This window comes from Drosophila tropicalis, unplaced genomic scaffold (assembly GCF_018151085.1).
Source record: "Drosophila tropicalis isolate 14030-0801.00 unplaced genomic scaffold, ASM1815108v1 contig_878, whole genome shotgun sequence".
NCBI lineage: Eukaryota > Metazoa > Arthropoda > Insecta > Diptera > Drosophilidae > Drosophila > Drosophila tropicalis.
This window is the reverse complement of record NW_027173374.1, coordinates 5820140-5839470: the sequence shown is the minus strand read 5'-3', so window position 1 is coordinate 5839470 and position 19331 is coordinate 5820140. Positions and strand designations below refer to the sequence as shown.

The 19331-nt window shown below is 39.1% G+C and overlaps 5 protein-coding genes across 7 annotated transcripts; 3 read left to right on the top strand and 2 right to left on the bottom strand.

The window, feature by feature from the left end:
- The first annotated feature begins 363 nt into the window (after positions 1 to 363).
- eater lies at positions 364 to 4104 on the top strand. 2 transcript variants are annotated; one of them, XM_068301045.1, is made up of 4 exons: positions 364 to 466; positions 533 to 666; positions 725 to 3864; positions 3929 to 4104. In XM_068301045.1, the coding sequence occupies exons 1-4, from the start codon at positions 383 to 385 to the stop codon at positions 3979 to 3981; spliced, it is 3411 nt and encodes a 1136-aa protein (XP_068157146.1). In that variant the 5' UTR covers positions 364 to 382; the 3' UTR covers positions 3982 to 4104. The 2 variants fall into 2 exon arrangements, with proteins under 2 accessions (XP_068157146.1, XP_068157145.1); XM_068301044.1 differs by having other exon boundaries at positions 3926 to 4104.
- On the bottom strand, positions 4065 to 6896 carry LOC137585961 (uncharacterized). Its single transcript, XM_068302004.1, has 8 exons — positions 6729 to 6896; positions 6424 to 6673; positions 6236 to 6369; positions 5820 to 6177; positions 5050 to 5171; positions 4745 to 4994; positions 4543 to 4676; positions 4065 to 4476 (listed from the first exon to the last, which is right to left on the bottom strand). The coding sequence occupies exons 1-8, from the start codon at positions 6850 to 6852 to the stop codon at positions 4118 to 4120; spliced, it is 1731 nt and encodes a 576-aa protein (XP_068158105.1). The 5' UTR covers positions 6853 to 6896; the 3' UTR covers positions 4065 to 4117.
- Positions 6897 to 6923: 27 nt separating this feature from the next.
- LOC137585392 (uncharacterized) lies at positions 6924 to 8185 on the bottom strand. Its single transcript, XM_068301152.1, has 4 exons — positions 8016 to 8185; positions 7699 to 7945; positions 7499 to 7632; positions 6924 to 7438 (listed from the first exon to the last, which is right to left on the bottom strand). Exons 1-4 carry the CDS (start codon positions 8101 to 8103, stop codon positions 7131 to 7133), a joined length of 777 nt encoding a protein of 258 aa, XP_068157253.1. The 5' UTR covers positions 8104 to 8185; the 3' UTR covers positions 6924 to 7130.
- A 1859-nt stretch (positions 8186 to 10044) lies between these two features.
- On the top strand, positions 10045 to 11336 carry Cpr97Eb (Cuticular protein 97Eb). The gene is given in 3 exon segments (XM_068300456.1): positions 10045 to 10241; positions 10432 to 11028; positions 11030 to 11336. Coding segments are annotated over 3 exon segments (714 nt in total). The 5' UTR covers positions 10045 to 10232; the 3' UTR covers positions 11138 to 11336.
- Positions 11337 to 14678: 3342 nt separating this feature from the next.
- Positions 14679 to 18392, top strand: Cpr97Ea (cuticular protein 97Ea). 2 transcript variants are annotated; one of them, XM_068300356.1, is made up of 4 exons: positions 14679 to 14973; positions 17045 to 17226; positions 17289 to 17565; positions 17644 to 18392. In XM_068300356.1, exons 1-4 carry the CDS (start codon positions 14965 to 14967, stop codon positions 18250 to 18252), a joined length of 1077 nt encoding a protein of 358 aa, XP_068156457.1. In that variant the 5' UTR covers positions 14679 to 14964; the 3' UTR covers positions 18253 to 18392. The 2 variants fall into 2 exon arrangements, with proteins under 2 accessions (XP_068156457.1, XP_068156455.1); XM_068300354.1 differs by having other exon boundaries at positions 14687 to 14973; positions 17635 to 18392.
- The last annotated feature ends 939 nt before the right edge of the window (positions 18393 to 19331 follow it).

The following is a 19331-nucleotide window of genomic DNA, read 5'->3' as shown; positions in this document are numbered from 1 at the left end:
GTCTTATGGAATATAATATTACAAAATCTATAAATAGCTGAACTTTGTTGATTATATTTTTCAATTCAAAAGCTAAAACTGTCTAAGGATTCTCCAAGATTTCTTCAAAATCAAAATTATTGAAGACTTTTTGAGAATCGCTTAAGTCTTTGAAAGATCTTGAATATAAAATACTGAAAATTGTGACAAAATGGGAATCGAATCAAATCCTAGTGCTTCAAATATGTTGGAATGAATCAAACAAAGTTCCAACCTTTTTTTTGCCAGTGTAAAATGGGACTTTATGATTTTGCGAAATAAAAAGCTCAATGGAAAAATTTGTGTTGCCATGGATTTTAGTTTGAATTCTTTATGTGACAGAGTAAGAAGCGATTGCGTAATTATGTTAATTGGCAAAATCTTAATAGTTTTCATTTTATCCACTGCAATGGCTGCAAATAGCAAACTATGTCGGGATAAAAAAACGGTTGGCTGACTATATCTATTTTTCGAATTGTGATAACAATAAAAATAAATTTCGTTGCTATTCTAGAACAAAATGATAAATTGCCAAACCAAACCGATCTCAAATAGATGTACAATGCATTGTGGAAGTGGCACTTGTACGGCAACCAATACTTGTACTTGCTTCAAGGGATACAAAAATCTTTATAAGAAAAATAGTCGGTAAGGTATTCGAAAACTACAATAACATTTTGAAAGACTAAATGTTCTTTGATTTTAGCTGTATACCCGCCTGTAAGGGTTGTAATAGGGGAAGATGCACCGCACCTGACAGGTGTCAATGCGCTACTAAACATAAACTTGATCCCGTTAGCGGAAATTGCTTGCCCATCTGCCCGAAGGGATGTCCCAATGGTAAATGTATAGAACCTGGAAAATGTGAGTGCAATAAGGAGTACTCGAAGTTCCAAAACGCCACTCATGAAATATGCCAACCGATCTGCAAAGAGGACTGTGCCAAAGGCAACGGCATTTGTGCGGAGCCTAATCTCTGTAAATGTAGTGAAGGCTATGAACCGTATAATGCCTCTAAGTCGTTCATGTGTAGCCCGGTTTGCAGCATGGGTTGCGATAACGGAGTGTGTCGAGCACCCAATGTCTGCGAGTGCAATAGTTCTTATCGGAAGGGGCTGAACAAGAGTTGTGAGCCAATATGTGAGGATGGTTGTATGAATGGAATCTGCATAGCGCCGTATACTTGCGAATGTCTCAAGGGCTATATAAAGATTAGTGAATCCGCATGCCTTCCCAATTGCACTCAGGGATGTCCGAATGGCTTTTGTGAAGCCCCCGATAAATGCTCATGTAACACAGGTTTTAAAAAACATAACGATACGGGAACTGAAAGCGAATGTCTTCCTATCTGCGAAGAAGGATGTGAGAATGGTTTCTGTGAGTCTCCTGGCAAGTGTTCCTGCAACGACGGGTACAAGAAGGATACTGAGAGCAAGTGTGTCCCTGACTGTGAAGAAGGATGTGAGAATGGTTTCTGTGAGTCACCTGGCAAGTGTTCCTGTCTTGATGGCTATAAAAAGAAAACTGAGAACAAGTGTGCCCCTGTCTGTGAAGAAGGATGTGAGAATGGTTTCTGTGAGTCTCCTGGAAAGTGTTCCTGTCTTGAGGGCTATAAAAAAGAAACTGAGAACAAGTGTGCCCCAGTCTGCGAAGTGGAATGTGAGAATGGATTCTGTGTGTCTCCTGGAAAGTGTTCCTGCAACGAAGGCTATAAAAAGGAAACTGAGAACAAGTGTGCCCCTGTCTGTGAAGAAGGATGTGAGAATGGTTTCTGTGAGTCTCCTGGAAAGTGTTCCTGTCTTGAGGGCTATAAAAAAGAAACTGAGAACAAGTGTGCCCCAGTCTGCGAAGTGGAATGTGAGAATGGTTTCTGTGAGTCTCCTGGCAAGTGTTCCTGCAACGAAGGCTATAAAAAGGAAACTGAGAACAAGTGTGCCCCTGTCTGTGAAGAAGGATGTGAGAATGGTTTCTGTGAATTACCTGGAAAGTGTTCCTGCAACGAAGGCTATGAAAAGGAAACTGAGAACAAGTGTGCCCCTGTCTGTGAAGAAGGATGTGAGAATGGTTTCTGTGAATTACCTGGAAAGTGTTCCTGCAACGAAGGCTATGAAAAAGAAACTGAGAACAAGTGTGCCCCAGTCTGCGAAGTGGAATGTGAGAATGGTTTCTGTGAGTCTCCTGGCAAGTGTTCCTGCAACGAAGGCTATAAAAAGGAAACTGAGAACAAGTGTGCCCCTGTCTGTGAAGAAGGATGTGAGAATGGTTTCTGTGAGTCACCTGGCAAGTGTTCCTGTCTTGAGGGCTATAAAAAAGAAACTGAGAACAAGTGTGCCCCAGTCTGCGAAGTGGAATGTGAGAATGGATTCTGTGTGTTTCCTGGAAAGTGTTCCTGCAGCGAAGGCTATATAAAGGAAACTGAGAACAAGTGTGCCCCTGTCTGTGAAGAAGGATGTGAGAATGGTTTCTGTGAGTCACCTGGCAAGTGTTCCTGTCTTGAGGGCTATAAAAAAGAAACTGAGAACAAGTGTGCCCCAGTCTGTGAAGTGGAATGTGAGAATGGATTCTGTGTGTCACCTGGAAATTGTTCCTGCAACATGGGTTACATGAAGGAAACTGAGAACAAGTGTTCCCCTGTCTGCGAAGAAGGATGTGAGAATAGTTTCTGTGTGTCTCCTGGCAAGTGTTTCTGTCTTGATGGCTATAAAAAAGAATCTGAGAACAAGTGTGCCCCACTCTGTGAAGAAGGATGTGAGAATGGATTCTGTGAGTCCCCTGGAAAATGTTCCTGCAACGACGGCTATAAAAAGGAAACTGAGAACAAGTGTGCCCCTGTTTGTGAAGAAGGATGTGAGAATGGTTTCTGTGAGTCTCCTGGAAAGTGTTCCTGTCTTGAGGGCTATAAAAAAGAAACTGAGAACAAGTGTGCCCCAGTCTGTGAAGTAGAATGTGAGAATGGATTCTGTGTGTCTCCTGGAAAGTGTTCCTGCAACGAAGGCTATAAAAAGGAAACTGAGAACAAGTGTGCCCCTGTCTGTGAAGAAGGATGTGAGAATGGTTTCTGTGAGTTACCTGGAAAGTGTTCCTGCAACGAAGGCTATAAAAAGGAAACTGAGAGCAAGTGTGTCCCTGTGTGTGAAGAAGGATGTGAGAATGGATTCTGTGAGTCACCTGGCAAGTGTTTCTGCAACGAGGGTTACATGAAGAAAACTGAAAATAAGTGTGCCCCTGTCTGTGAAGAAGGATGTGAGAATGGTTTCTGTGAGTCACCTGGCAAGTGTTCCTGTCTTGATGGCTATAAAAAAGAAACTGAGAACAAGTGCGCCCCTATTTGCAATGGAGGATGTGGACTTGACTTGTGTGTTGCTCCAAATACGTGTGAGTGGCATGAAGATGCTAGTCAAAGTGCAACTACTTCTGTAATGATTGGAAATACCACTGCCTCAACGATTGCCAAGAGTTCATCTAATAATTGTGTGTCCCAGTGTTTGAATGGATCGTGTGTCGAAGGAGAATGCAGATGTGAGTCGGGTTATATTCTTCATAACCATGAAGAAGCCGAGAGTGGACAAGTGTGCCTCCCCAGTTGTGAAATGGGTTGCGTGAATGGATTCTGCTCATCTCCCAACAACTGTGTCTGCTTCAATGGAGAATTGCCCCAAGATGGAGTATATTGTGAGCTACTAGATGAAACTGTTGTTAGCAGACTGGATCATCGGGGAATCTTTTCCAAGCGATGGCGTTTGATAGTCATAGCAATATTAGTAACTTCGATAATTCTGGTGATGGCAATCATTTTTGTGATGTTTCACTTCTTTAGGGAGCGTACTTACAACTTGGGTTTAAAAGGTAGGCGCAAATATATTGATTAATGTCTATGAATATGATTTGTTTCCCTTTTTAATTGCAGAAGATAAATATGGAGTTCATTTCTCGGCAAAAAAGGCAGATATTATACGCGCTTAATTGGAAAAAATTCTTATAAAAAATGTTGTAATTGAAAATGTATATGCCATTGAAATTTCCAGTTTGTAGGTAAATATGTAAATGTGTGTCTACCACTAAATTAAATGGATTTATTCAAAATGATTGAATTGAACATTTAGCTGTCATTGGAAGTTTTTGCTTTTGTTCCATACAACTGTTGAGATGTTGGTATATCCTCCACAAAGAAGTTTGCCGGTATTAGATTAAAAACCAAGGACATCACCTCAAGTAGTATACTTTCCACTGTTTCAACAATCAGCGGACGCAATGCCTCATAGAAATCTCTCCAATTGTCATTGAAGAACTGATTTGTACTCCGTTCCACTTCCTTGCTGCGGCCATTGAAAAGATTATCCAAATGTGTGCGTACCCTAGTTATATTAAGATGCACTCGCACCGAAGTCACATTGTCGAAAGTGAAACCACCTTTTTCATACAAACGTGTCTTGGTCAGCATCAGGATGTCCAGATTCTCTAAAGAGTGTGAAAAAGGTCCTAGTTCGTAACTGGAGTACATACATATCCAACATTAACACTCACCGATCTCTATGAATATGTTGCCGGAGCCACTTAAAGGAATGAGTAAAATACGCCCATTCATTTTATATTTGCCATCCAGACGCATTTTGGGCAAAAACAATTTCGTCTGCCAGCTAAAATCCTTTTTACTGACCCTAGTTGAAATTTATAATTCAGATAACTAAGAATTGATATTGGGTTTTCCTGGACGTCACTGACTTACCGACTTTCTTTGATTTTCGTTTTTGAAAAACCTTTAACCACTAACTCTGTGAGATTGGCTCTTAATGTGGCCACCTCGTTATTGTCTTGTTTAAATATAATATCCCTCACTCTCATGGGATCGAAGGGTCCAAAGCTTTCGAGTACCTCTGGAATACCAATGCCAAGTTGATCGATAAGTTTCTGAACACTGTTGGTGGAGCATTTTGTAAAACCCGGCTCATAGATCCGACATGAAGGCAGAAAGGATGCTGCAATTGAGTTATTAGCTCTAATGGTTGATGAATGTACATAAAAACCACTTACGTTTCTCTGAGTAGTACTCCACACCTGCGACGGACACCCGAGCAAAGTCAATTAAGAGAATGATTGTAAGTAAAACGATACCAGTCTTAAGCAATTGTTGCTTTAGGCCCGTATACATGATGCTTTATTCAGTTTGTTCAGCCGCATTAATCGGTGTCACGATAGATAGACAACTAACTGCGAAAATCGTTTGAGTTTCAGTTTTATTCTGTATCAACGAGTAACGACATAAACTACGAACAATGTGAAGGTGTTAAGGCTAAGTGCAGCTTGTTTTATTACCCATCCAGTGGTGTATACAGCGGTGCTTAAAGAGGGGGCACAAATAAAGTTCTTTTGTTAGTTGCTTTTAATTCAAAAATCATTCAAATTACATTAGGCAAGGGCTAATTGAAATACTGAAATTGAAAAGCTGGCTGGTACATAGTTAAATATGTTTTATAATCGATTAAGTAATGCGCCCTCGACCAGCTGTCGAGGCTGGTCTGAAAACTTTATGAAATTTAAGCCAATTAATTATTTAATTACCGATTAACTTTCACCTTTGACACGGACATTGTGGAGATCTGCATTTAAGATCACTGGAGGATCTTGGGTGAATTTCAGACACTTAACAATAACAAGTCTTGGTAAAAATGTTGCTAATGAAAGTTTTTTCGTTTCTGATTGATCGTTAAAATTAAAATTTCGTTTTAAATTTATCACTACGTTGTAGTACCACTAAATTTATTGGTTTCTTATAATAGTAAAGAAAGATTACAATTTGAATTTAGCTGCCATTCGAAGCTGTTGCTTTTGGCCCATATAGCTGTTGAGGTGTTGGTATATCCTCCACAAAGAAGTTTGCTGGTATCAGATGAAAAACCTTTGATAACCATTCAAGCAATATACTCTCTACTGTTTCAACAATCAGCGGACGCAAAGCCTCATAGAAATCTCTCCAATTGTCATTGAAGAACTGATTGGTACTCCGTTCCACTTCTTTGCTGCGGCCATTGAAGAGATTATCCAAATGTGTGCGTACCCTAGTCATATTTAGATGCACTCTTAGCGATGTTAGATTATAGAAAGTGAAACCACCCTTTTCATATAAACGTGTCTTGGTCAGCATCAGGATGTCCAGATTCTCTAAAGGGTGGGAAAAATGTCTTAGTTCGAAACTGAAATACATACGTATCCAACTCACCGATCTCTATGAATATGTTGCCGGAGCCACTTAAAGGAATGAGTAAAATACGCCCATTCATTTTATATTTGCCATCCAGACGCATTTTGGGCAAAAACAATTTCGTCTGCCAGCTAAAATCCTTTTTACTGACCCTATTTGGGGATAATTAAGCTTGGTTTCTGTCATTTATGGGGATATTTACTTACCGACTTTCTTTGATTTCTGTTTTCGAATAACCCCTAACCACTAATTCTGTGAGATTGGCTCTTATTGTGGCCACTTCATTGTTGTCCTGCTTGAATACAACATTTCTCACTCTCATGGGATCAAAGGGCCCAAAAGTTTCGAGTACCTCTGGAATGCCAATGCTAAGCTGATTGATAAGTTTCTGAATGCTGTTGGTAGAGCATTTTGTGAAGCCAGGCTCATAGATCCGACATGAGGGCAAAAAGGATGCTGCAATTAAGTGTTTAGATTGATAAAGGATGAACACAAGTCGTTTCTCGCTTACGTTTCTCTGAGTAGTACTCCACAGCTGAGACGGTCACCAGGGTGACTTCATTTAAAACTATGATTGTAATTAAAAGTTTACAAATGTTAAACAATTGCAGCTTTAAGCTTGAGTTACTACTCATGATTCTTCAGTTAGCTTGTTTAGCCGCATTAGGCGGTGTCACGATAGATAGACAACTAACTGCGAAAAACGTTTGAGAGCCATTTTTATTCTGTATCACCGAGTAGCTAACGAATTATTTTACTGACAATGTTAGGTGCTAAGGCAAAGTGCAGCTTGTTTTATTACCCATCCAGTGGTGTGTGCAGTGGTGCATAAAAAGGGGGTATGGTAAAGTTCTTGTGTTAGTTGCTTTTAATTAGACAATCTTTGAAGGTATAACACACACATAGACAAGAACTAGTGAAAATCTTTTATAAAATAATTGGCTGGTACATAGTTAAATGTTTTCCTGAATCGATCTAGTAGTACTCCTTCGACAGTTTGCTCGGCGGCTGGTCTAAGAACTTCATAAAATTCTCGCCAATTGTCATTAAAAAGCATATTGGCACTACGTTCCAGTTCTTTGTCCTCGAACAAGCCATCCAATTGTATGTGAAAGTTTCCAATTTTATGAAAGCTAACCTTCATGCTATCCACTTTGGCAAAACTGACATCGCCTTGGACATCTGGTGTCACGGAGAAACCAAAAATTACCTCAGCATTTTCTGTAATAAGTCAAAGTTAAATAATTACACAAACATTGTCGAATTTTCATAATAATTTACGTAGTTCAAAGAATCCCTTGCCATGTCCATTGAGATTAAGAGCCACAACATGACCTTTTAACTTGTAATTGTACGCAAACCGCAAAAAAGGTATAAAGACAACAGCTTTGGCCACATGCCGATCGGCATCATAGCTGAAATTAAAGCAAATGAGATCAGATTCTCTTTGAAAATTCAATTAAGAAGAGATCAAATGTTACCTGGCCTCTTTAACTACCGATTGACTTCCGCCTGTGACATAAACATCATGAAGATCAGCATTCAAGGCAATTGATCGCTGAGGATCTTGTGTGAATTTCACCCGCTTGATGAATAGTGGATCTAGGGAACCAACTGTATTGGTGCCCGGAATTCCATCTTTCCACTGATGGAATAGGGTTTGAAAATTGCTAGCCAGACATTTATTAAAGCCCGCATCACCCGTAACGCATGGGGTCAGATAACTAGCTGCAAATTTTGATCCAACAGTTTAAAATGTCGTTCGATTTTATTTGTCTAAACTTATTTTTTAACTTACGTCTTTCTGCTAAATACTTTGAGGCACCGACAACAGTGATAATCGAGAACAGCAAAAGGCTGAGGGATTTGGAGTTTCTGATTTGCATTTTGGAACGCGTTTACCTTGTCCGAGCCGAGCAAGCGAAATGGTGTTTCTGCTCAAAGGCTTTGTGTTTTATTCGAAAGCAGATGCACAGATCTAAGTAGAACACTTAATTCAATTTCATTGTTTTCTACTTTTTAAGGTTCATCTTTGTGTTAAAACAATTAAACAAGTTTGTCAACATTAGACTTGTTGTGGTCGTCATACAGGGTGATATATTTGAGTGTCCCAAAAATATATACTTGAAGCTGGGCAATAACCTTGATATTGGCCTTGATGAGCTGCCAATTGCACTGGTTTATTAATTTTGAAACAATTATTCACTTTGCCTATCATAGTAATACTTTGACCTGCTCGCAGTAACTTTTAACCAGTCGAATTAATGTATATTTGTTTTTGTTTTTTTAATGCATAAATAAACTGGTTTACCAAGAGTGTAAAATCTAGTCTGATAATTGCCTGTTAGGCTTGGTGACTAAATGCAAATGAGTGTGCTTAGAATGATGGAGTCATTATGCCATATGATGAATGGTATACATTACAATTCAATCCTAGAAAGCTAAAACTTATGATAAGGTGAAAGCTGCAAGGATCATCAACTAGTTGGTTCTTTCAATTTATATTCTATATGTTTTCTGAAATGAGAAAGGGGTTCAATATTTATCATACTGCTGACGTAAAGGCTATAACATTTTTATTATCTCTTAAGATGAGTCACAATTCTTAAGAGCCACCTAAATGACAAGCAACTAAGTTTTAAATATTGGTTATTCAATAAAAAGCAAGTGTTCATATATAAGAAATATTTTTTAACAATTAATTCACTTTTCATAATCATAGAATTTCAGCTCCAGAAAATGTCATGAACGACTTTAATATTATAATATTAACAGATTGATAGAAAAAGTTGCTGGAATAAGGAAAACATTTTATTGAGGAACCTATAAATAAAAGTATTCAATAAACATTTCTTAGCATATTTATTAACAACTACTAAAAACCTGTTTATGTTCTATTAATAACAGTTTGCGTATTTAGAAATGGCCGACATAAATAACTTTTATGATGAGTAAAAAATGTTCTAATTCATTTTTATTCTCCAAATCGCAAGTTTTTAATCAAAGCCATCATGACTTGTATATAATTTTAGCTAAAATTTGTTAAAATTTATTCCAAAAAATTATACAGAATTTCAAGCGAAAAACGCAAAATAACCAGTGTCTTGATTGTTGTTGGATTGCAACCAGTTTAAGCTCATCGAGGCGTCAGACATTGACTAGGTCAGTGGTAAGTGAGAATATATTCATATATTAGCTGATAGAACAGAAAAAAATCGAAAGAAACAGAAAGTTATAATTGCTGTCCAGAGAGCAATTTGACATAATTGAAATGCCATTTAAGTTTTTTCTTCTTTTTAAACACCATCATACACACTTCCGTGCTTGGCATTCTATTCTGAGTTCAGTCAAGTGAGCCTCATTGAATATGCGTAACATTATGCGAGTTGCGGGCTTAAATTGCTAGTAAAGAATTCGATCGGACGCCAATAACCTGACTGCAAAATTGTTTTGCTTTACTTTGTCTTATAACGTTTAAGTAGGTGGGCAATAACTACAGAGAGTACATAGTCTCACCTGGTGCTGGCTGGTGTTGGCTGCTTTCGATTTCTATGCTTGCATTCCAAGCAAGTCCAAGTCGCAACGAAGTGCTTGACTCTCGGGCTCCCAGTCCGATCGCCCCAGAGCGTCGATATATGTATTAATAGTATAGCTCTCAGTACGCCTTTAGCTCAATTCAAGCTTTATTCCAATTTTTTTTGTTGTTTTCTTACTTACTCTTGTTGTTGTTGCTTTTCTTGATACATATATTTTGTTTTTGCCTCTTTGCGGAGCACTTTACGAAATGTTGCTTGTGGTATAAAAGCCATAGCACGCCCTGATTTTCTTTTGAGTTTGTTGTCTCGTTTCGCAGAGTCTCCGTGTGCAAGTGCAGAAAGCAGAATTTTTTGTAATTTCGCAGTGCATTGTGCAATATTTTGAAGTTAAACAGATTGGTGAAAACGATTTGACATTGATTAATTACTACGACTAAGATACATATATTGACAAACAAATTTAGACTTGGCAAATTATTATGAAATTGGTAAGAGTCCAAACCTTGAACTTATTTACGCGATTTGCTTTTAGAATACAGTAATTGACTCGGCGGACTTAACTGCTCTCTGATTAATGTCTCTGATAATGTGTGTGCGAGTTAATTGCGTGTCTGAAATCGAAACTCGATTCGAAGCCAAGTCTAATTGGAATTTCCCTTTCATTTTAACTGTTAATAGGCCAGTGCTTTGATTCCGTTGCTCTTTGTGGCCTACTGTGCGTATGCGCAACATCAGGATTACACCACCCCCGTGCCCATATTGAAGCAGATCGACAAACACAATGACGATGGCTCCTATACCTATGGCTATGAGGCAGCTGACAAGAGTTTTAAGATCGAAACAAAGTATCCAAATGGTGAAGTCTATGGCAAATATGGATATGTCGACGACCAAGGAAAGGTGCGAGAGATTGAATATGGAGCCAGCAAGCGTGGCTTCGAACCAGCTGGCAGTCACATCAATGTCCCCCCTCCGACATTGACCAACAGCAATCCCTACCCCTTGGGACCCAATGAAATCGATGATGGGCAATATCGTGAAGATCCAGCTGTCTATTATAAGGAACAGAAATACAATCGTCCCATTGCAGCCAGTAAGTTTAGCCTAAATGATTACGGACGTGGACAGCAGCAACAGCCACAACAACCAGCAGCACCACAGCAGCGTCCTTACTACAGCAATCCAACACCACAGTACTATAATCCACCGGCACCACAGCCACGGTACTATCAACCAGCCCCGCAACCAGTCCAACAGCCCTATTATGCCCCCCCAACAGCCACAGGCGCCCTATGCTGGTCTGCCCAATCAACATCATCCGGCATTGCGCAATTTGAACATTTATACGGGCTCCTACAGCATTGACTATACGGGAAGGAAATAGATAGAGATCGATGGATGAATGGACGGATGGACCAGAGTTGTAGCTATTAAAGTCAAATTTTCCCTTTACTGCCAAATAATTCAGTCACTCTAAATTCTTTATATATTTCTACAATATATATATAATATGTATATTGTATATATATTTTCTATTTTTAATAAACTGACGACCGACCTGTGGATAAGTCGAAGAGTTGAAATTGAAGGCATTTCAAGTATTTCTTCGCTAAGCATTCAATAGAGTATAACTACCTGGTTACGCTTCAATTGGGCCGCCCAACACCAAACCAAAAGCAGCACCAAAAAGTAACAACAATTACGTATTACGTCAACAACAACAACAACAACAGCAGCAACAAAGCACAGAATGATGGAGTTAAAAATTGTTACTGACTTTTTTTTTAGATGCAGACCGACCAGAAACTCAACTTGGTTTCTATATTGTCTGGTATTTGGTGCACACTTGCGTCTGTTGGCCAAAAACCACTTTCAAATGCACCAGGCGACCAGTTAACTGTTTTGTATATGTACTTACTTTCTGGCCCATACCAGAAAATAGGCAGGTGCAGGGGCGTATGCACAATGGGCCCAATCATTAACCAATCCACTTCATTTGTCATCAATTTGAATAGGAGATAAATTAAAATTAAATCAATTATTTCACCTCACTTGAATGGCTACCACTGTGCCAGTTGCTGATGGAGTCAAATTTGAGATACTTATTTATTTATTTTCTTACTCTTTTTTTCTTCTGCTGCACCCATTAAAAGTATGCCAACACAATGCCAATGGAATTATATCTGCATTATATTTATATATATATGAATATCTAGCGTTTATATAATTTTGTCGAGCAAAATATTGCCATGAAACTTGTCTGCTACTTGGGGCGTTGGCATGACTCAAAGAATTTCCTGTAAATGCTTTTTTTTTTTTTTTGTTTGTATGGTTTGTACATATTTTGATTTTGTTATTTCTGACTACTGCTGCACAGCAGCTGCTGTAAGTTGTTGGCTAGACATGAATATAAGTATATATAAATGCATGTTCATGAGTAAGGCATAAGCCATACATGGCATAATTTTTGTATGGAAATAGCTAAAGCACTGGAAACTTCTTAAAACATAGTTGATAATATTTGTCTGGTAGTTGGTTTTACAAATTCAACTCTACTTAGCCAAACAGACTTCTTGTTTCTCTTCTCACATGACATGAAATATGATAATATACAATTATCAATCATAATAGAGGCTATTAGGAGTACCCTAGAACAAGCTAATCAGCCATTAATTGGTAAGTAAGGATGATAAGAGTTCGAACGAAGTTTGGGGAAATGTTCAATAATATTGCAAGTTTTACTTGAATTTAATTATTAGATAATTATTTTTGTATTATATGCCTCATATAAGTTGATTGTACGGAAATCCTTATTAATATGCTGAAATTTCTAATGATATGTGGGTTTTTATTTCAATTTTATGACCAGCCATAAGCAGTATTGTGCGGCAATTGAAAAACAAATATAAATACTTTAAAATCATTTCCACTGGTCGTATGAGCAACATAAACTAATTAAGTTTAAGCCTTAAGACTGAACGGTTTTAAGCAATTGTTTTTTTTTTTGGCTTTAATTTTTATTGGTTTTCTTACGGATGATAGCATACAAATTAAGTATTAATGGTTGCCACTCCCCCTTTTTGGTTCAACAACGAAGACGCGACACCTTCACTATATGCAGGGTATACACAAGTCAATGAACATGAACATTTTTCTTTTATTACTAGGTAATTTCAGTTACATATGGCAAATTGTTGGTTATCAAATTGTGCAAAACGCAACCTTGATCATGCGTTTCCGTACGCATTAAGAGAGACAAGTTCAGGTGCGCTGCATTTGGCTGCAATGTGATCCTCCCCATCTCTTTTACTCGCACTATGGGAAACTGAAACCAGAAACGTGTATTGAAAATGAAATATAATAAGAAATACGCACATTACACACATACACACACAGGCACACACAAAACCCTGCCCATGGGCAGGTCTAGAGAACAAGAGGGTGAAAAACAATGTGCGCCTAGCTGGCTGCCTGCCTGAGGCCAGTTTCCTGCTCTGGTCGGATCTGGTCTGGTTGGGTCGAGTCTGTGGTGTTGTCTGTGTGTGGTATGTCGACTGTCACTAACCAGTTTAACTATTTTATGGTGGGTTAGCTGGGTCGCATATTTCTCTCAACTACTTGGCCACAATAACTGTGGCCCGTATATGCAGGCCGACGACAAGGCCACTTCAAAGTATGAAAAAATTATTGCATTAAATACTTGAATATGAATTGTAGGTAAGTTTCTTTTTTGCAAAGATGTGAATATTTCGCATTCGTTGCGTTGGGACATTATTACATGCATATATTTCAACTGCATCACTCATACGCAATGTGAGCCACTTAATGGTAGATTTAAAGTGGGTAAAATGTTTAAAGTTTCAAGTCCCAACAGGAGTCGACCCCCTCCTTAAATGGCTTTGCCGTCTCTGGGGCCACTGGGATTTACAGCACTTCATTTCACATTGTTCGGCACATTTATTCATTCGTTCATTCATTAGTTGGGTCCGCCTGTCTATTTTGGGTAATTTTTCACATTTATGGGTCCGCATTTTGATTAATTGTCTGTGTGTGTCGGCTCTTTGTGCGTATGTACAGTAAAAGTGAGATGAACTTGTGTTTTTTTTTTTTTTTTAGTAATTTGTTATTAAATTTATTAAATTAGCTAATATTTTTCAACTGTTTCCTGGTGATAAGGAGGTAATTTATGGGTAAACTATAATTTAAAATATAACTTGAAATAGAATGAAATATTTAAGCTTTTTGTAATTTTCAAAATAGAATTAATTGTTATTTCCTCTTGTTTTCTTTTCCATGCGAATTTGTCTACTTGATTTGATTTGAAATTGTTCAAACTATTTGGAAATAAATAAAATTTTTATTGAAAACGTGGCATAAACGTGGCCTGAACTTTGCGATTCAAGAAAATTGTATGACAATCGTTTAATTGATAGTTAAGAATAGTTAAGATAATAGTTAAGAAATATAAAGGGAGATGGATTCAATTAACTAAAAACCAGTTCTTTGAGTTTAACCTAAAGTAACTTTTACTTTTCTATATAGTTTTCGATCAGTTTTCGCTGGAATTTTTGGTTAGAATGCATTTCTTTGTTCTTGCCTTGTGCAGAAGTTATTTCTTCAGCCGTTTCCTGTTACATATGATATGTAAAAGCTCACCTAAAGCACAGAGAGCAGAACCAATGTCTCCAAGCTTGGCTTAGACCAGCCTCTCTGCATCTCCATCTCTATGGCTGTCTCTGTCTCTCTGGGTTTCTCGCTCTCGAAAATTCAGTCCTTTTGCGCTTGCGCCGCTCACTCACTTGTTGGTGAAGTTTTGTTGTTGCTGTTGATGTTGGCTGTTTGGTCCGTTAGCTGACGTTGGTATAAAAAGGTTTGCCAAAGCAACGGTATATAAAGCGATATACAACAACTTGGGCGCCTCAGTTGCTGTCGGTCTCAAGTTACGTATACGCGATCTCGGTCCCCCCCAAAATAGTCAGCAATATTGTCCCGGTTTGTTCGGGCGACTTGAAAGTGCTTTTGCTGTGGTGCCATTGTTGATTGTGTTGGTGTTTTCGGTTATTATATTATATTGCTGGGTGTTGCCAGCGAAGGCCTTTATGAGATTGCAATTAACGTTTCTAATCGATTCGAACTAGTTTTTGCCCAATAGACCAATAATATATATAGGCGTTCCAGACCACACAATACAATCGACCAAATCAAGTCAAAATGAAAGTGGTATGTGTCTCTCATAGTGTGTGTGTGTCTCTCATTCGGAGGGTGTTAAATGTAAAAGGTCATAGCTGAGCCTGAATGCGTGGCAAAGCCTTAAACCAAGTGTTTATCTCATTGTAATGATCATGATTGTATTGACTATAACTACAGAGGGAATGGGATGGTCCGGGGGTAGATCTGATCGGTTACATCATGCTTAGAGGCGCCGTCGCCACAATGATTACATTGTTGTGCAAATATCGCATAATTTGCTATGCAAATCGACTGAGCAGCTAATTTGCTCTCAGTCCTCTGCTGTTCGCAATTGTCTCAAGATTGCAACAATCTATTTCACTATATATTTTTACCCCCTTCCTTCCCAACTACTTGGCACCCAATTTGGTAACTGGATTTTGACATAATTTATTAACGCAGCCGCCGATGTGTCGGACGATTCTTTAGTTATTTGATGGTCGGAGGGGGTAAAGGTGTTGGAAAAAAAACGTTGTTTGCAGGAACTTCAATCAACAAAAGTTACACTAACAAGCTCACTTCAAACTGCCTTCCCCACTCCGAATCTCAGTTCCCACCAGCCACCAGTCAAGCGCGAAAATATCAAAAGGCAATACTAGCAGGTCCACTTCGGCTTAGACTCACAGTTCACACGCGGTAGTTGGTAGCCAAGTTTTTCTTCTCGCTTTTTCTTTTTTGGTCAGTTACTGGTTAACTGAAACGCTTTACTAGTGCACTGGGTCCCAAAACGACTCCATGCCAACAGCAGACATCCAAGGCTATGAGCCAGACAAAGAGTCACTTTTGCTCGTATCTCATGTATCAATAGTGAAAGGAATTCGCATACGGAATGGTCGAGCGAAAAAAATGCAACTAACAGAATCCCAGAGCAGTAAATCCATTGTACATAGAAGCCAATTGTAAAATTGAAAGGCAATAGCATTGGTCAAAATGATGCGCTTAAGGGTCAATACACTTTATGATGTTGGGTATTCCTTAACATGTCTATAAGTTGGTCAGTTAATTTATATATTTGAGTTATATGTGTGCTGGGCTTTAAGCAGGTCAACACAAATGGGACTAAGTATCCCTCTGCTTTCGTAGCAAAGGGATCTTTTATTATACTAGTTTAGATATTTCTAGACTTGTGGCCTTTGTAATGTTCCTTGACATCCTTTTAAGTACATATGTATATAACATTAAAAACTTCATTACAATTATGACAACGATTAAGATCTATATAACATCGCTTTTCAATGCCTTTGAATTTAGATGGCCTTAGATTTGAATCTTTAAAACTCAGTTTGGTAAAGAAACTAATTCAGTCAGCACATTTGATTTCTCAATTATTGGGTTCAACATCTTGTGGAAAATAATAATAATAATGAAAGGAAATCAGATTGTTTTTTTTCCTTGTGGGATTCCCCCGTAATTTCTTTTGACATTTCGGTTGGGTAATTGTGAGATGCATCTGTTGAATGGTTTGTTACTTGCAACATATTGCGCTTGCATTGGCATGTGTGGGAATTGTTCGCGCTTCACTAGAGGCAAATTTTTACATAATTTAGTATGCCTGCATGGCCTCCTGGATTACCCAACTACCATGTATTCCATAGTCAGCTAATGGTGAGGGTGAATGAGTGTGGGTGTCTGCATGACCAATGAAAATTGGCAATTCATCGCATTCCCATGGCTATGCCCATTCCTATTTCCAATTCCCATTTCACATCCATCGTCATTTCTCTTTTAATTGAACTTTGTGCATCGAATTGCTGGTGCTGGAAGCTTGCGGCATATCGCGTGTCACATGGTCACGGATTTATGCAATTGACTAGCTCAATCGTAAAACAATTGGTTCCTGTTTGGCATTGAGGGACTAAAAACTGGGCTGGGGCTGTGCCTGTGTTGCTGGTACCGAGGACGGTGTCATTGGCCAGCAGAAAAAGTGAAAGGCCGCCTCATTTAAGAGTTTTGTCTGTGATTGTGGCATTCTTTGTTGGGCCAGCTCGAATGACAGCATTGCCAAGGTGTTCCGGTGTCTGTGCTTGGGGCTATAAGCTAACCGGTTGCCATTTCCTTGCAGCTTAAAAGTTTACTCTTGATCAGCTGTGTGCTAGGTGGATTAGTCGAGGCCCAGGACTATCAAGACTATCAGGAAAACACACCAAGACCGGCTCCCGTACGTCTGCGTGCCCATGCTGCCCCCGCTGCCCAGTCCGAGGTGCAAAGGGCCACACCAGTGCCAATTTTAAAACAGATCAACAAGTAAGTTAATTTGAAAGATGCTTTAAAAATGTCTCCTATTTATAGCTATTTCATACACTTAGGCATAACGAGGACGGCTCTTATACTTATGGCTATGAGGGAGCCGATGGTTCATTCAAAATCGAGACCAAACTTGCCACCGGAGAGGTCAAGGGAAAATATGGCTATGTCGATGAGACCGGCAAGGTGCGTGTTGTGGAGTATGGAGCCAATAAATATGGATTCCAACCTTCTGGTGAGGGTATCACAGTGGCGCCGCCCACTCTAGTTGACGAAACAGCCAAAGAGGAACCCGAATATGAAGATGAACCTGCTCCACAGCGTCCACAGCGGCCATATGTAAGATTTCCCCTTTTTACAACCAACCATTGAGCTCAATTAAATTGTGTTTCCTTTGTTTTACCGAAGCGTGTACAGCGCCCACAGCCACGTCCACAACCTCAGGCGCCACGTCCACAGCCACAACCACAACCGCAACCGCAACCACAATATGTGCAGTATGAAGAAGAGGAAGCTGAGCCCCAGCCACCACGTCGCATCCAATATGCCCCACAGCCCCAGCAGCTGCATTCTCACCAACAAGCTTCTGCGGCGCCAACGCCCCCACGCCTCCAAGTTCCAGGAGCTCAGCGAACAACAGATGTGCTCTATTCACCTCTGCAGCGTCCTGCTCGCCCTGAGCCTGACTATTCCCAATCCCAGAGCTTTGGTGATGGCCCATCCAATGTGCGCATATCTCGTCCAGTCTATGCATTGCCACCAGCATCACCGGCTCCCAGTAGTGCTCGTGCCCAGGGATTTTTAGCGCCAGCATCTGGTGGACGACCCCTTCTGGAGCCAGTGCATTTCGGACCCACTCAGGCGCCAGTTGCTCGGCCAGTCCAACAGGCTCAACCCAGCTATCAGCCTCAGCCGCAATCACGCAGTGGTGGTAGTGGCAGTCTGCTGGATCAGCTAGCTCGTGACTACGCCCTGCCCCAAGGCGGTGCCCAGCCACTACACGACATTTCCTTTGGTTACTACTAAGATGTCTCTAGGCCATCTTGTTTTGCCAGCCAACTTATCGCTTCAGAGAGATTCATTTGCCCTTAGGTCCTAGCCATTCCTACACTCATTTTATCCCTGATAATGAAAGTTTTTATTAAATCAACGAATCGAACTGAAAATCATGACTCGTAAAGAGTTATCTATTTGTGTATTGGGGGCATGTGTGTGATTAAAACCGTTTTCACAATTTTGTTAATGAATTGTAAATAATCTGAAATGGTGTGGTACTCTTCTTGCTGATCAAGGAAATGAAGATCTCTTGTAGTTAAAAAAGCTGTAAATTCTATTAGCTTGTTTGGTAAACTTATTAACTGTCGTATATGCATATATCTCAGCTGGTATTTACCTTCACCTTTTTGTGTTAATTTCAGATCTTTGGGTTATCTACAAACCTATAAACGACAAAGGTTATAATAATATCTTGAAAGCTTTCACGGTTTGCGTTTATGATAATTTGGTAAGTGTTGCCTTCTTTTAGGCTGCAACCAAAGAAAAACCAACATTGGCAATCAATATCTGAAATTGTGTATTAAGGTAGATGTTTTTGTTAGTAAAAATACTAAGAGTCTAACTAGACTAGTTTATAACAGAACATTGCTGTTTTATCTTTTACTATAGTTTTTTCCACAATAACTTCAACTAGAAACAGCATTTTCTTTATGAACAGACCTCTTTCGATGCTCTTCAACCTAAGAAATCGTAATTAACTACCAATATAAGTAATAAAATCGAATCTTTGGAAAACTGGTTAAAGTTCTCAGTAATGAGTGCTAACCAATTTAATTATACTTTCTTATCTGAGCTATGCAAATAGCTCAATAGCTCTTAGCTTAATCCTTCAGCTTAATCTTTCTAAAGCTTAAGCGTTTTTAAGATTCACCTCTAGGTTCCTAGTCAAAGCGGCCATAAAGTTGTTATAAAATGATTTTAAAACATCCCCATAAAAAAAAAAATTATAAAATTATTATATTAAAACAAATAATTATGCATGGGTCTTGCGGTTCCCTGATTTTAAATTTGCATAATCATCCTGTTTACACACACAAATAAACACGCTT

Excerpts from the sequence above, each read along its gene's own strand:
- eater (XM_068301044.1), top strand. The coding sequence starts at position 383 with ATGTTAATTGGCAAAATCTTAATAGTTTTCATTTTATCCACTGCAATG. Across the intron at positions 667-724 it reads CTTTATAAGAAAAATAGTCG|CTGTATACCCGCCTGTAAGG; the intron begins GTAAGGTATTCG and ends CTTTGATTTTAG. Across the intron at positions 3,865-3,925 it reads TTACAACTTGGGTTTAAAAG|AAGATAAATATGGAGTTCAT; the intron begins GTAGGCGCAAAT and ends TTTTAATTGCAG.
- LOC137585961 (XM_068302004.1), bottom strand. The coding sequence starts at position 6,852 with ATGAGTAGTAACTCAAGCTTAAAGCTGCAATTGTTTAACATTTGTAAA. Across the intron at positions 6,370-6,423 it reads ACAGAAATCAAAGAAAGTCG|GGTCAGTAAAAAGGATTTTA; the intron begins GTAAGTAAATAT and ends ATCCCCAAATAG. Across the intron at positions 4,477-4,542 it reads CAACATATTCATAGAGATCG|AGAATCTGGACATCCTGATG; the intron begins GTGAGTGTTAAT and ends CACACTCTTTAG.
- LOC137585392 (XM_068301152.1), bottom strand. The coding sequence starts at position 8,103 with ATGCAAATCAGAAACTCCAAATCCCTCAGCCTTTTGCTGTTCTCGATT. Across the intron at positions 7,946-8,015 it reads AAAGTATTTAGCAGAAAGAC|CTAGTTATCTGACCCCATGC; the intron begins GTAAGTTAAAAA and ends CAAAATTTGCAG. Across the intron at positions 7,439-7,498 it reads CAAGGGATTCTTTGAACTAC|AAAATGCTGAGGTAATTTTT; the intron begins GTAAATTATTAT and ends GACTTATTACAG.
- Cpr97Ea (XM_068300354.1), top strand. Across the intron at positions 17,227-17,288 it reads ATTTTAAAACAGATCAACAA|GCATAACGAGGACGGCTCTT; the intron begins GTAAGTTAATTT and ends TCATACACTTAG. Across the intron at positions 17,566-17,634 it reads AGCGTCCACAGCGGCCATAT|CGTGTACAGCGCCCACAGCC; the intron begins GTAAGATTTCCC and ends GTTTTACCGAAG.